The sequence below is a fragment of the Lepisosteus platostomus genome, chromosome 15, assembly GCF_059453375.1.
Source record: "Lepisosteus platostomus isolate fLepPlt1 chromosome 15, fLepPlt1.hap1, whole genome shotgun sequence".
Lineage (NCBI taxonomy): Eukaryota > Metazoa > Chordata > Actinopteri > Semionotiformes > Lepisosteidae > Lepisosteus > Lepisosteus platostomus.
Genome location: NC_142625.1, coordinates 23,196,974 through 23,212,670, shown reverse-complemented (window position 1 = coordinate 23,212,670; position 15,697 = coordinate 23,196,974). Strand labels below are relative to the sequence as shown.

The 15,697-nt window shown below is 36.2% G+C and overlaps 1 protein-coding gene across 7 annotated transcripts in view; it reads right to left on the bottom strand.

Moving 5' to 3' along the window:
* The window catches only part of rgs19 (regulator of G protein signaling 19), a 46,302-nt gene that overhangs the window by 14,758 nt on the left and 15,847 nt on the right, over nt 1-15,697 (bottom strand). For 3 of the 7 annotated variants that reach the window (XM_088608419.1, XM_088608423.1, XM_088608422.1), the window contains exon 2: nt 3,575-3,711. In XM_088608419.1, coding sequence (XP_088464545.1) covers nt 3,575-3,711 — 137 coding nt within the window. Of the gene's footprint in view, nt 1-3,574; nt 3,712-8,404; nt 8,441-14,996; nt 15,471-15,697 lie in introns of those variants that run through there. The other 4 variants (XM_088608417.1, XM_088608418.1, XM_088608421.1 and 1 more) reach the window with 3 other exon arrangements.

The following is a 15,697-nucleotide window of genomic DNA, read 5'->3' as shown; positions in this document are numbered from 1 at the left end:
GTACAACTGTTTAACTGGAGCTGTGTTTCCAACAGTTGAACAGAATGTCTTGGAAACATAGCTGCAGGTCTATGGGATCAAACAGCAAAGTAGCCTGAGTTTTTATTTATTCTAAATTAATAAGTAAGGCATTCCAAAGTCTGCAGGAAACACAAGTCATAACCACTCGATTTGGAGAATGCTTTTACATGACTGGTACTGATGTTAATTTCTTAGTAGCATCAATATAAAGCAGCTTTCTCCCATGCTAATTTTAATAAAAGTGAATTTGATAAGTTGTAATGCCAACATCTGATTTTAAAGGAAAAAACATCTTCCACTTCATAATTCATACAGCAGATATTCTCATGCAAGATTCATGTCTCATTACGTCTGCAGTCACTTATGTTTTTTTTCCTTTGAGAGGGGGTGCCCGTGTGTGTGGGGGGTTCCCTACGAATACTGTACTTTGTACATTATCACACTTGCTGCTAGAAACCGGATGCAAGAGATTAAAAGTCTCCATCCTCCTGCCTGCAATATTTGTTTGTGAAGCCCTTTGTGCTCCCTAGTTTTGGACAATAAACATGTGATTCTGCAAAAGAGATGCCTCTTAAAAAGAACCTAAATTTGTCAGGCTCATCATTATGTCCTAGATACTTACTAACAAAATGACAAGGGACTTGAAGCAAAAGAAACAATAAGGAGAGGATCGCAAATTTGTTTTCAATACCCGGTACTTTCTTTGGCCCACTTCCAACATTCCATTGTGAATGTCAGATTTTGTGAGTTAGGTGTGCAGTCTTGCAGTGCAATCTATAGCAAGCAACAGCACTAACTTTTTGGCTCTGCTTTGACAGCATGCCCCAACTGCTTCCACATCCCAGCAGTGCTACAGTACTGTACCTGTCTGTCTCCTATTGGAAACATTCCTGCAGGTAAAGTTTTTTTGGTGGTTTCCTCTTCATGTTTATGACAGGTCCCGTTTGAACTATTTTCAAACAAAACAGATACCGTGCATTTTGTGCAAAGGAAGGAGACCCATGCAGAGTCATGTTAGGGCTTCACAATGACAAAACGGAATTCTTTCAATGCAACTCTGGTTTCCAGATAAAAGGGATTGGTTTGGGCTCATTTTCAAATTCAAGAACACACAGCAGAGAGCAAGGATTTAACGTAAGAAGGGTACAAACGAGAAGAGGCCATTCAGCCCATTTTGTTTGTCTGATAATTTAATATTTAAGGTATCTGTCTTATGATGCTTAAAACTGAGTACAAGGACAATATTCTAAGTGAGGTCTTACTAGTGCATTGTAAAGCTTAAGCATAACTTCCCTGGAGTTAAAGTTGCTACTGTTAAAGTTGTACTGTATATACCCAAGGATTTTTTCCTTTTTTATGTCTCCACATTGTCTTGATAGGGATTTAGAAAATTCAGCATAATCATCCAGATTCCCTTTCTACACAGCTTTCCACAGCTCAGAAGCACTCCTGAGATATGTATAAGGTAAGATCCTAGGACCACAGTGCATCACTTTGCACTCATTGATGTTCTGGTTCACTTATCGTATGTCTGAAATGACGCCATGATTTTGCCAAAGTCTCTTTGTAATTGTCCTGCTGCTATATGTCCTGCTGTTTGCCACTGTTTCTTTTCTTGGATTATTAAAAGTGAATATTCATGACACCAGGTTTTTTTTTATCAACCAGAAAATAATAAACTCTTAATAACTGAATTTTTTGAGTACTGTGAAAAAGTGTGGCATGGATTAAATGAACAAAGGCAAATATACTGCATACTGAACTATATCTGTAGCCAGAATATACAATTATTCAAATTACTAAGGTTGTCAAATTCTGAAATAGGAAAAACTGGTAACATAGTGTTGTATACTGATATTGTATATATAAACAAGATACACCATAGCATGTGTCTGTTCATCTTAATCCAGCCCGGTTTAAAACAACAGTAATGTTGCTGGAAGGTAACACCACACTTAATCTTTGAACCAATACTGCAATCACTGCATTACAAATCATGTGACTTAATGCAACAAATACAGTCAGTCAGCTCCTAGTCTTGTAAAGCATCTTTTTGTTGCTTCTTTAATCTGCCCTGTTGTCAGATTCTGATACCTCTAAACTACCACCAAATAAAGTTCTCAAGCCATTGTGTACTATAAGGTTACTGAAGAGTTTTAATGAAAGAAAAAAGCTGACAAATGGTTTAAATCACGTGGGACACACATTTGACGATTCCATTTTTTAAACAGGGACAACAGTTTCATTCAGAAAAATCCTATAACACATGGATTTCCTTATGAAGGAGTTATCCCATACTGTATTACAGTTAGACTTAATGTGTGTGTTTGAGCATTGATCCCTTTTCACATCAGATCCAAGCTGAGTGTAAATTGGAACTGGAGCCCAGACCATGAACACGGCCGCCTATACTGGCAAGAAAGCCTATAACCTAAAAGCAAAACAGCAAGCAACGAAATAATACATTTATTACAGTTGCATTCTTACATAACAGGCCCTAGGATAAAGATGTACAGTGGCATTACTGTATGTCACTTTTTTCTGCTGATAGTTAATATCAGAGTGAAAATCAAATGCAATTGATTTGGTTGAGCTGGTCTGATTCAAGAATGATTTCCAGTGAAAACATATACTGTATACATTTCCCTTTTAACCTTTCACCTTTACCTTGCGATTTCATCAATAAAGAGGATTCATCACTCAAAAGCACCTCTGATAATGTAAAATCACTCTGAAGGACACAACAAACAGCAGGTTATGAAATGAGGGTTAATAGTTACATAAATAAATCACAAATCTGTATGAAGTGACAGTTACAGAAAATATAACAAAGTGCATTGGAGTCCCAGCCTCTCTACAAAACAACAGTACTGTATGTTTCTTATAAGCTAGTATTCATCAGATGTAGGCCTTGAAATTAGGATGCTATATTCTCTGCTGTTATTGAGCAATTATTCTGCACTCAGGTTCATATATAAATGCAAAACAGCAGTGAAAAACACAATAAAATACAGTATCTGTTTTTAATATAAATACAGATGATTGCAAATGAACCCTTTTCAGGTATTACAGTACTTGTTAGGAATGATACAGAGATGTTAAAATCTGGAGGCTCACTGTAAAGGTTTCAGTATTGAAAAAAACACTGCTTTACTGACCCTTCTAAGAGAATAAAATAAATAATACAGAGCCTATATATTTAATATTCTGCCTTAAAAATAAAACAAACTATGAAGAATAACATTGTTACATACTGTAGCTCTCAGTGAACATTTTCAAAGACATTTTGTTTCTTGAGTCATTAATAAGTTATTTTTGCATATTTATCCATTTAAACTGGTCATAGGCACTAAAAACAATCTCCCCAGTCACCACCCTTCCAAAAAATGATTTTGAGAGCATTTCCCCAATGGACAGATGATCCAACAACACCAACAACAGCAAAAATGATTCAACTTCCAAAGAAACAGAAAGAGAAAACAAGCTGTTTCACAGGTATATTTACCTGCTACACATGCGCCGCATTTCGTAGCAAATAGATTGTATGACGTACCATGAGCAGCTACAACAGCAGCACCAGCAAAAGCAGCAGGTGTTGGGACGCTGGTGGCCAGCCTGTTGTGCCCTGTTTGGGGAGGTCTCATTCCGCGCCATCGGAGGCTCTCTCTCTGCCGGGACAGGGCCTGTATACTGCACCACAAACAGAAAAACACATCACAACAAATCCAACTCCTTTAAAACTTTTAATGTAGCAATACTCACTCCTGATCTAGAAGACCTGCAAGAACCCAGATCCCTCTTAAAACCCTCTTTAGCTAAAGACTAAAAAACAGTTGGACTAATTAAGTACATACTGTATAGTAATTACCTCAATTAGGTCAGGAAGAAGAGCTCAGGTGAATTAAACACAATGACCCAAAGGATAATAGGTTTATTTGCTCTCTAAATAGTAAGACTACTTTTTTACAAGTCACTGAGTTTTCAATATAAAAGCGCACTTTGTAGCAGGTAGCAGAGACATTTGAAGAGTTACAAAAAATCTGGAAAGAAAACAAATGCTAATATATTTTCATTTCCCTCATTCCCATCTCAGTAAAATGCCCAAAGTTGTCTAGGTCTGTTTAGCAGCTGAGGGCATTTTACCAAGTAAACTGGTATGCAAAGTCCTTACTATGATTTAAAGGAAAAACGCATTCGATTTAAATTACTAGAGATTAATACTTTCCCAAGAGCCCAAACCCTACACTTCAGCGTTCATCTCCAGTCTCCCATCACAACTGTCATCAAGTGCTATAGGAAATATGCAGGAAGAGAAGAGAGAAATAAAGAGAGTTTCAAGTATTTTTACATGAATTGGACGGAATTGGGTGAGATGAGTCGTTAGGTTTTCTCTTTTGCTTCTAAAACTAAATAAACTAAATAAAAGCACTCATGCTGACAGTACAAACACAGCAGGGTAGATGCTAAAACAGCTGTTCAAAGCAAATAATTTGGTTTCCCATTCTTCATTTTTAACTGAAGACTGTCCCAGGTGCGAGGGACTTTCCCTGGTATTGTTCATTGAAAGGCCAGGTCTAGCAGACAGGTATACTGTAGGTAGCTGTTTTATCTTGCATAGACTTGAAACACTGTTTCTTAACAAGGAAGGGCTGTGCCCGTATTTATCACAATGCGAGCATATGGATGCATGTCTGCTTGTGTACCGTACATCACACAGTACCATAGTACTAAGAAAAAAAGCCTTCCCAATAAATAGTGCATACAGTGGAGGAACAAAATAATGTGATATATCATGTGATTCTGCCATGAGCAGTTTGCTGGATGTCTTTCATCACACACAACACAATGCTGTTGTGTTTTTATATACTGTACCACCTCTCTGGACTCCACAAAAGCTATTACAATTGAACACATCAGAATAAAGAATGGATGGCCCCAGCAATCACATCATTTGCATCTGACATACGGTAGTGAGAGCGGCTAAACCAGCGGCCACTGGATCACAAGTGTTCAGGGAAATTCAGAAAGTTTTCTTTACAAAAGGACTGAGGGGTCTTATTGACTCCCTCAGTACAGATATAAACAAGACTGTTTCAACCATCTTTCAAACAGCAGCAACCACAGCAGTCTGCATTGCCTTACTCAAGCCTGAAACTTTTCCTATCACGGCTAATACAAAGGGGTCGCACCCTCAACCCACAAGATCATATCATCGTTTTAAAGGATCTACTTAACACATGTAGGTGAAAGAAAGTACCGATGCTTACTCCGTTAAAGGACTGTCGCCTTCTTAAATCTTTTTTTTTCATGCATGTAAAAAAATACTTACAATTTTGACTTTGACTTTTGAGATGCCGTGCAAATCTAATCTGAAATACTCATAATTTAAGTGGATGCAAAGCACTTTCACAAAATGAATGACCTGTACACCTTCTGATCACATATTCCTCCTTAATTGGTCTTTGGATGAATGCAGTAATAACAAATTTGAAGTATCTGCTTGAAGTAAGGCATTGGAAAGAATTTATTTCATGCAATACAAAGCTCTCCTGTACTGTACCAGTCTGTTTCACTGTTCCACAGGGGTTATTTTTAATTTGCTGAAAAGCTGTAGCCATCCTAGTTTCCAATTACACTTGGACCAGCTGTCGTGAATAGAAGGGCACTATGTTAATACGCTGCAATATGAATTACAATAGGAGAACTATGCCACAAATTAAAACAAAAGCATTTGTTGGCTGATATCATGTTTTGCTTATTTAAATGGTATTACAAGACAGACAATGTAATACAAGAATGAGAGAGTCAGTCATGCGCAGGCATACATAATGTCGTGTCAGCAATAAGCGCCAACAACAGTGAACAACAAGCTTTTTCTGACAATTTCAGATTCAGAACCGCTACTGGATCAACTGTTCACAAGCTAATGGAAATCAGGACCTTCTTGAAGGGATTTTGCTTGTTTGAGAAAAGACCATAAAATCATTCACCTTCTCCGCCAGAGAAGTGCAAATGGGAACTTTCTGAAAAAAATCCAGAAACAAAAGCTGTGTAAAGAATACCCTATAGCAAATAATCAAGAGTCTGCCATATTATAACAATGTTCCATTATTTACGCTACTGTAAAATAAAAAAATCCCTTCTTTCCATTTTATGCTGAAATAAAACGTTGCTGCATTCCACAGACCTCAATAATATCTGTAACTGAACTTTGTGAATTTTTCAAATCTATAACCACCATGGAAAACTTCCACGAATGGGCGGCTCAACACTATCAATGCTCTCAAACTCTCTATAAAAATAGCGTTGACTTGATTATGAAATACTTTCATGTTTTCACCATGAAGAATTATATGCTGCCACTTCCCAGAAAATGATAATAGGAGCCTTCTCTTTATGCTTAGCAATGACTCGGGCCTCAGTGCAAGAAAACAGCAGGTATTTCAGAACTGCAGAGGAGCTGCTCACAAGCACAGAGAACAATACTTTGCACAAGAACTGTGGGATCAACACCTTAGTATGGTTTTAATGAAGTGATTTATAAAGTTAGAGGAGCTGTTTTTTAATGTATAATGTACATATATTCTACACGTAACTCATCATGCTGACAATGATGATGGTTTCCTATAAACCATTTTCTTAAGGGTAGTTTGTACCACCTACAGCTTCCTGTTATTTTTTACTTTTTATATCCTGAATATCGTCTTGTTAATTTTTGCTTTTGACTCTCAGAGGAGAAAGAAAGATAGCCCAAAAAATATCTCAAAGTCTTATCAAAGCTAACTTAAGGAAGTATACAGGGGAAGTTAAATGCCATCGCAGAAAGATCTGAATCCCATTGGTGTAGCACTGCCACACTTCCTCCTGCCACTTCCTCTCAATGGGCTTTAAGGAGTGGCTTCATCGTTCCAAAAGCTCTTATTTTTTCCCTCTTACAGAAACCTTCTAGTTATCAATAATCTAAAAAATAACAGAATAACATCAGGAGGGATGGACATTAAAAGTTGCTGAAAAGCTGTATCTAAAAACACTGAAGGTTTTTGGTGACACATACTGTCATTTTTACAGTGTAGGGCTGTAGTGAGCTTGATCTTGTGCATTAAGAGCTTCAGGGGACTATCTGTAAATCTAATATCCATAGCAACCAGCAAAATAAAAAATCCATATCTACAGTATATAAATATCAAAATGAAGGCCGTATTACTGAGTTTATAGGCAATACACAACAGATTTTTCTTCATGTCAACAGTAGTGATTGTTCTTTTTTCTGGTACCTTTGCAGTTTAAAAAAAATGGTTTTGTGACGTGTGCTAAAATTAATAATGCTGCAAAAGCATTGATCAAGTACAGTACTTTTTTCTCAAGGTAGATTTAGAATGAAAGGTCAACACATCAAGACAAATTTCTAAGTGTGCTGAGGATGGGAAGAAATGCTCAGATATGAAACATTATTCATTATATACTGTATACTGTATAGTAACTTTAATTTAAAGACTTAGCATCACATACAGTATACATTTGCATACATTTATGCAGATACAGAAAGAGATGAGATAACCCTGAGGTGCAGCGTTATAATTTCCTGTCAGATAAAGTTTTTCAACTGCTTTGTTGTTCAAAAAGTTAATTTCTGCACATTTTTTTCCAGCTGTTTTCTTTTTGGATTTTTTAAATTTAAGATTTTTAAGGTTATTCATAAAACTGTACAGCACATACTGTACACCTCTTTTGGATTTTGGATTAGCTACTAGCTGTCCAAGCATTGTCTAGATTGCTGAGCACTGTACTGTATACGAAGAGCAAGATCTGCCATGTTCAGTTCACAAGAATTTGAGGTCAAAGGGTAAGTGAGGGAGGGAGTGTGGTTACCCTGTTTGGCTGCAAAGCACTTACTGAGAAGGTTTTAGAATTTGAAGAACACCAAATACACTTCACAAACAAAAACTGCATGGACATTCATTACATAAAATGTATCACTGTGACATTCTAATGAAGGTCATGGTTAAAGCATCCTAAAAACAATGTACCACTGTTTTCCGAGGGTATGAAATCCAAGAGTGTTCTACAGCGGAATGAAATGCAATCAAATCCTTGCTTGTGTATTTTTTAATTATATTAATTAACATCTTTGTGTTGCAGAGCAAAGTAAATGCAAACTTCAAGATGATCATTTTTGCCATCTTGGTGCTGTAACTACTTATGGGCCTGGTCTGGTTCTTCTAATACATTATGGTTTTCCTCCCAGTCAGAGGCTGTACAGTATGGCCCCGCTTACTCTCAGCAGAACTGAAAAGGGGGCTTCCGAGAGAAGCACAGTCATTCTAAATTGCCGCTTTAATTTTGTACTATTATATAATATATAATAAAATAATATCAGTATCACCTTTTTTCCAAACTGCTCCGTTTTCTCTGGGATTCTCTGTGAATAAAATTAACAGATATTATGTCCCCCAAAATGCCACTCACCGATTTTATTTCAAGTACCATAGTATAAACGAGGGTTTTTAATCAGATCATGGGCTTTACTTAAAGGCCAAATGTCCTGTCATCTTTCACTAAATCAATATCACAGTGTTCTGGGGAACTGCACTAACCCATCTGTTACTTTTTTGTGAAAGTAAATTTACATAAAAGGGGTCATTTGAAGATAACATGTTCAATTAACACATTCTCTTTAATACACTAAATCAGGCTTTAGAATGAATCACAGACTACACGCTATAATCATAATTTATTACTAATAATCAGAGAAAAGCATTTATAATTGTTTATAAATCTTGTTACAAATACATTAATGCATTTACACATAAGGATAAGGCTAATGATCATACAAATGATAAAACAGCTCACACACATCCTGGGCAAGACACAAGCTACTGTATAGAAAAAAAGTTCATGTCTGTGCTGTGTGTGTTCATTTAAAAGCTATACTACTCAGCGTTTCATAAAATACCCTTCACAAGACATGAAAAATAATGATCATGTCTTTTATGGCTTGCTGTGCAAACAAAACAGACTTTACGTTGTCAAAGAAGAGTTATTAGAAAGTCATGAGCTCTAAATCTTTTTTATTATTGGTATTATTTAAAAAAATAATTTTGGTACAGTAGCTAATGTTTTTATTAATTAAAAAATCCAGTGGTCCAAGAATAATTCTAATATATAGGATTATATTATGTCCAGATAAATCACTTTTGATTTTTACAAATAACTCTCAGGAAATATTGTTTAGCAAAACAGGTTTCCAAAGTACTTAGTTACCCCCTTAAGGAAGTCAGCATACTGTAGTATTATATACATTATACTGTAGCTCACAGTAAAGCAATACTTGAAAATACAACTATGTATAAGGGTAACTGTATAATGATCTGTATTATCTGTCCTACAGTGAATATTCTGCATCTTCAAAATACCTTCTGTAAATCTATGGAGTTACTTTTTGATCCTTCATAAAACAGATTTGTACTTTCACTCGAGCTGAACAGATGCAGTGACCCTTCAGCTTTGTAGTATAAGGCTGCTGGGGTAAGGGATAGCTTTTAATCGTACAATTTTCAAATCCTGTTTTCAGGCTTTAAACAGCCTGACCTTTCCAAGTTAAATAACATTTCTGTGAGTGTTATTTTTAGGCATCTGCAAATTGGCAGACTTTAAAGTGTCTATTTTTTTACATGGGGTCATTTAAAATATGAGTAGGCAGAATGCAATTATATCAAAGCAATTGGTGTTAATCACACAGTAACTGTAGACTTTCTAGGCCACTGGAATGAGGAGCAATTTACCAAGATCCATCTTAGGGGTTCACTTTAAAGAAAGCATTCCTTAAGGAGATACTACAATCAGAAAATCTAATTCAATTTTAAGATCGGAAAATAAGGGTTAACTCCTAGCTTGCCAAGAAAGCAGACAGCCTCATTTGCCTTCTTTAGAGCTCTGTACCGCACACTACTTTGAGATTCACTTAGCAGATTTGCCCGAGATAAGGAGCACAGTCATTCATTCTGTCACTTTATTAACTAATGAAATGGACCTATACAGACACTATTAATACTAAGAGATATGTCCCAAAGTATTGATTTATGAACACTATCACTTGTTCTCTTGAGAAGATCGCCAGGAAAAATGAATCGCTACTGACCAAAACAAGCCATTACAGTAACAAATGATACATTAATACAATCTCTCCACCTCAAACGAAGGTGTTACTATTTGAAGCTGGTGTTTAAAAAATAAATCAACGCACTGTTTTTTTTTCGTTGAGTTTAAAAGTATGAACTCCATCCTTTTATTTGTTAGTTATTCATAAATGTTAATTCGTTAAAGGCTCAGCAGAACTGTACAAACCCCAAATTGCAAATCTTGATAAAATGTTGCAACAGAAAAGTATGGCAAAGAAAGGGAAGTGTGATTAAATGTGAAAAGTCAGCTTTCTTTCAAATGTCTCCACCCTAATGCATCACAGGAACTCCCCAATTCCTAAAGATTTCAAAGCTTTTTTTAGTCACTTCAGAAATAACACGATTACATCTTTGAATACAGCTTATTCACTATTTGTAACATATTTGCAGAGTGTTTTTTTTTTTACAAAAACAAACTAATTCTTTGGGAAATCAATTAGGACATAGTGGAACTCTCTCAAACATGAAAGCAAGATTTTCATTCTTACATTTTTTTTGCACACTCATTTACCAGAAGTAGAAAACCACTTCTTGCAGCTGCAGTTCCGCTTTCACGTCTCAGTTTCTGCCAGTTTGGAGAATAAAAATCCGGTTTTTATTCACATACTAATAACTTCATCATTAGTTTTTGCTGAATACAAAAAGTCATGGTATTTTGAAAAAGCTGTAGTATTGTGTGAGATATACTACAATACCCCAAAAACCAAAGAAATCAGCAATACATACTTCATAAAATACTTCACTGCTGAACAGGTAATAACACACAGGTTCTATCAAGCAAGAAAATAACATTTCAGTTATCAGAAGTAAATGCTTAGCTTTAGTCACTTGTGGTTCAGGAGAGGAAGGGATTCTTCTAGGTCTCTTTAAAGCAGCATCACACGAGAAGCCATGAAATTTGTCCTACTAACACAATAGTGAACTGATATGTGTTGTTATGAGAGAATTCAGGAGCTACTACGTGTGTACAAAGGTCTCTAACATGGGCTAATATTTGTCAACATCACTGCATCAAAAAAGTCATTACCACATTTATAGTATAAATAATTGTGAATATCTAGGCAATTACAGTTGACTTAATGGAATCTTTATGGCTAACTCATTCTATCCCCAAAACATAATTTAAATATCATGGTTTACTGTACATTTCAGTTTCCTCATTTGTTTTCATGCCCCATTTTTTATTTTTGCACTGATTGCAGTTTGAAACCAATTTATTTTTAAAAATATGCAAACAAATCACTCCCCAGATGTCTGTCAGTGGCCATCTGAAAAGGGAATCTGAAAGCATGTGTTAATCAGACACTGCAATCCGCTGTCAAGAGAGTGGATAGGGCATGTATATACTATTAACAAATGGATGACTAACTCACACTTAGTTTGTGTATCTTAATATTCTTCTCTTCATACAAGCAGATATCATGACCTTCATCTTATGTTTCAACTGCATGTTGATAAAATGAATACATTTGGTTATTCTGTTAACCAGATTTCACAGCATCTACATAAAATATAAACACATCCTCTTATTTAAAGTTTGCATCTTTGATTGAAAAGTCTGCATGTCGTGTAAAGGTTACACAATAATAAAACTGAAATAAATTATGGCAGTTTACATTGACAGTGATCAGATTGAGGAAAAAATAAATCACCCCCTAACATCCGTCCTTCGGATGAGACGTAAAACCGAGGTCCTGACTCTCTGTGGTCATTAAAAATCCCAGGGTGTTTCTCGAAAAGAGTAGGGGTGTACCCCGGCATCCTGGCCAAATTTCCCCATCGGCCTTTATCAATCATGGCCTCCAAACAATCCCCATCTATAAATTGGTTTCATTCCTCTGCTCTCCTCCCCACTGATCGCTGATGTGTGGTGAGCGTTCTGGCGCACTATGGCTGCCGTCGCATCATCCAGGTGGGGCTGCACATTGGTGGTGGTGGAGGGGATCCCCATTACCTGTAAAGCGCTTTGAGTGGAGTGTCCAGAAAAGCGCTATATAAGTGTAAGCAATTATTATTATTATTAACAGCTGAGCCAAGAATCAGGAAAGTAACACCATTACAGCAGTTATGAAGGAATTCTGTAGCCCTTCTGAAAAAAAACCTGCCCAGTAGAACAGAAGTCTGGAAGCAGCATATAAATACTGGATAGAAGTAACTGGGGTGAATGTGATGCTGCTTGTTCCTCTTCAATCTTAAACCTGTCTTATCAATTTATTGGCATTCCTTAACAGACACCCATCTATTAAAATAATCATTTGAGAATATTGCTGATCACAGGATTTCCTTAGGACTTTTCTTGAAGGATCCCAGGAAACCGACTTCTACAACGTGACTGGGCAGCTTATTCTACACATCCACAACCCTCAGCATCAGGTATTTGCAAGATAGGTACTGTATGCTAGAATATTTCCTCTTTCACCCTACAATATATGCAAGACTTAGAGAAATCAAATAAAACTGTACTGTAGTAAAGCCACAAATATGATCACTTTGGCCTTGATTTTAAACTTGCTGTTGGAATGATGCAAATATTTACTGCATTTAGAAAATGCACATCTTTTTAACCATTTGTAGCCTTTTCATTTATTGAACATTATTTCACTTAAGTCGGGCTCCTACACATCATTTACACACTGTCGCACAAGGCACAGGAAGTACTAGAATTCTAGTAGTACAGTGTCCGTTTCAGGCTCTGATGGCTTCATATGAAGGTATCTGGAACAGTTTAAAAGCAAGCACCATCTTATATAGAAATGTGTGAAAATTAAGAAGTCGAAACATTGTATTCAAGGATTGCCTTCACTCCAGAGAAATCTCAAAACTTGATTTCCAGTTTGCACGTAAGTCTTTGATAGGGCAAAATATACTATTTCTTAATATCTCTAATACTTTAAAGAAAACACACCCAACTGTTAATCAATACTAAACATCTCGAGTTTATTGAAATTGTAGTTACCTCCAGACTGTTGTTTTACTTAAAACTAAACACCGAGACCAAAGGACAATTTGCACTCTTCTTAAAACTTTTGACCCTTTAAAAAAATTACATTTGGACAATTCATGGAATGTTAATCAGACCAAAGGTACCGTACAGTATATCCAGAAGTTACCATGTTTCATCCTGAAATTATAATGAAAATATAAATCAAAGAATCTTGACTAGAACCTTTGATTTTCTATGTATTGTATTAATAGGATCATTTTTTAGCCAGTGACATTTATCGCCTACTAACTGTAATATACAAAATCTTCATCATTGTGCTGCTCTATTCTCCACATCTTTATAATCTATTCAGGTAGTGAACCATACGCTGTTTTTCACAATGCTAATGAAGATCTAGTTTATCTGGCATAATCTCATAATTTTAATTTAAATCCTGTATGAGGGATTCCTTCTAAGATAAACATACACACAGAATATCAGACAAGTACATTTTACAGAACTGCTCAGTTAAAACGTGCTAAAATAAAGTGAAAGGTGTCACTGATTTTCAGAACACACAAATTACAAGCTGTAATGAGCCTAATGTGTCAAAAACCCTTTTAATGGATAAAACAGGCTTTAATACAAATATCTGGCAGAGAATTTTCACACCTCAGATACGTACAGTATATATCTAACACAGAAAAAGCGATCATTAGATTGAATACTCAGGAACATTAAAAATACATGCTGTTTAGATATATCTTTACAAAATTTGTTTACAAAGAAATTTTTTTCACTGGCAATGTAATATTTAAGGCTTTCTTTTATTAAGAACAACAGATAACTTGCACTGTTTTACTGTATTAAGACAGACTAGAGCACATGACTTAAAGCAGATACAACAATTGCATATGCATGAGCCTGCAGATTTCTAATTAAAATATACAAAACTGCTCTCTCTATATACGGTAGATTGAACTTGCTGTTTTAAAAGGCTGGGTCCCATTTACTCTACATGAGAGCCTTCTAAAAGCAAAGTGACCAAGTTTCTTGCACTTGTGGAATTTTATGTACAAATATTCACCAAACATGGTCGTTTGGTCGCCTAGAATTAGTCATGCATTTTTAAAAAGTGAAGGCTGAGCTATAACCAGGCTTACAGGCACAGAGAAGACAAAAACTATCCCTTCAACAAAAGGAAATGGAAAAGACAAACTGAAGGACTCATGTGACCCACAGAATAATGCACATGCACAAACACACTAAGAAAGAATACTTTTTCTTTTCTTTGAGTATATCTACTGGATGCTGCACATTTTTGTAGGGCATTGCAATTTATAATTACAGGTATATATAAATTCCAGTTGCTGTTTTTATTGCTACACAATAATCCTCAAACAGGAATTACAGGAATCACTACAAGAAAGTATTGAATGATAATACTGTGAAAACATAAAATATGGAATATACAGTAGGTACTGTATTTGGATGTGATTTCTGGAGGGAAAATCACCTTCTCTTTTTTAATGGAAGCCATCTAAAGCCAGAGGACTGTAGTTTTATAATCAGAGAGTGTAAAAGCAAAGGTGAGAGCTGATGCTTGATGTTTGCCACAAATCCAAGCAGGCTTTGTCCTGTAAAGGGGATTGCGACAATAAAATGCTCCCTGATACATGTTGCTTTAGTTTTTTTGTTAAAAGTACATCATGTCTATTCTGCAGATTGTAAGCACCCCATAGGTCCCGATTGTATAAAGGCTGTTACCTTCACCACGCTGTTGTCAATCACACATAAAATCTAAAACCACAAGCAATGCAAAGCGCTGCTCTTTTACACAATATCAAGCTGATGTAGAAATGAGAACAACTCACCACCTAGAAACTGGGAGGCACAGAAAGTATTCCACTAGCCTTACAATGTTCTTCTCCTCTCCTCTTTCAAGCCCAATCCAGATTCTGGGCACCAGTCAGATAATCATAGTAGACCCAGCATGACTCCAAACCACCAGTTTGTATATCGCTTTTGACGCTGCTACCTTCGCTCAGAAACACAGCTTCGATAAAGATAAAGTTTTGAAAAGAAGAGCAAGGGGTGGACAGCGGAAGTTGACATGTTTTGAAATAGATGTTGTAACTTAAGTGGTTGGCAAAACGATTTCAGAAATACTGCTCGCAAAATGAGTCAGCCCTGCCCATTTCTTTGCTAAAAAAAGGGTTAAAAAAATCAAAATCGAATCCCTTACTTATTGATGAACACATTCCACACCTAAGAGATGCTCCACTGTGCAGTGGTGAATGTTTGAAAGGTTTTGAGACTAAAGCTATTATTAAAATTCCTACATTTCTATTAATCACATGGGTCTGTTGCAAATGATTGCAGGAAAGACCAACAGTCATGTCACCACTCACTACTGAAGCACTGCTGAGGAAAGGATATACAGCAAAACGCAACCCTCACCCACACCCACACCCACACGTAAGTTACTCCAACAGAAAGGCCATGAATTAACGGAACACAACTGAACACTGAACACAAACACAACGTGACCGTTACAGTGCCACAAATGTAGAAC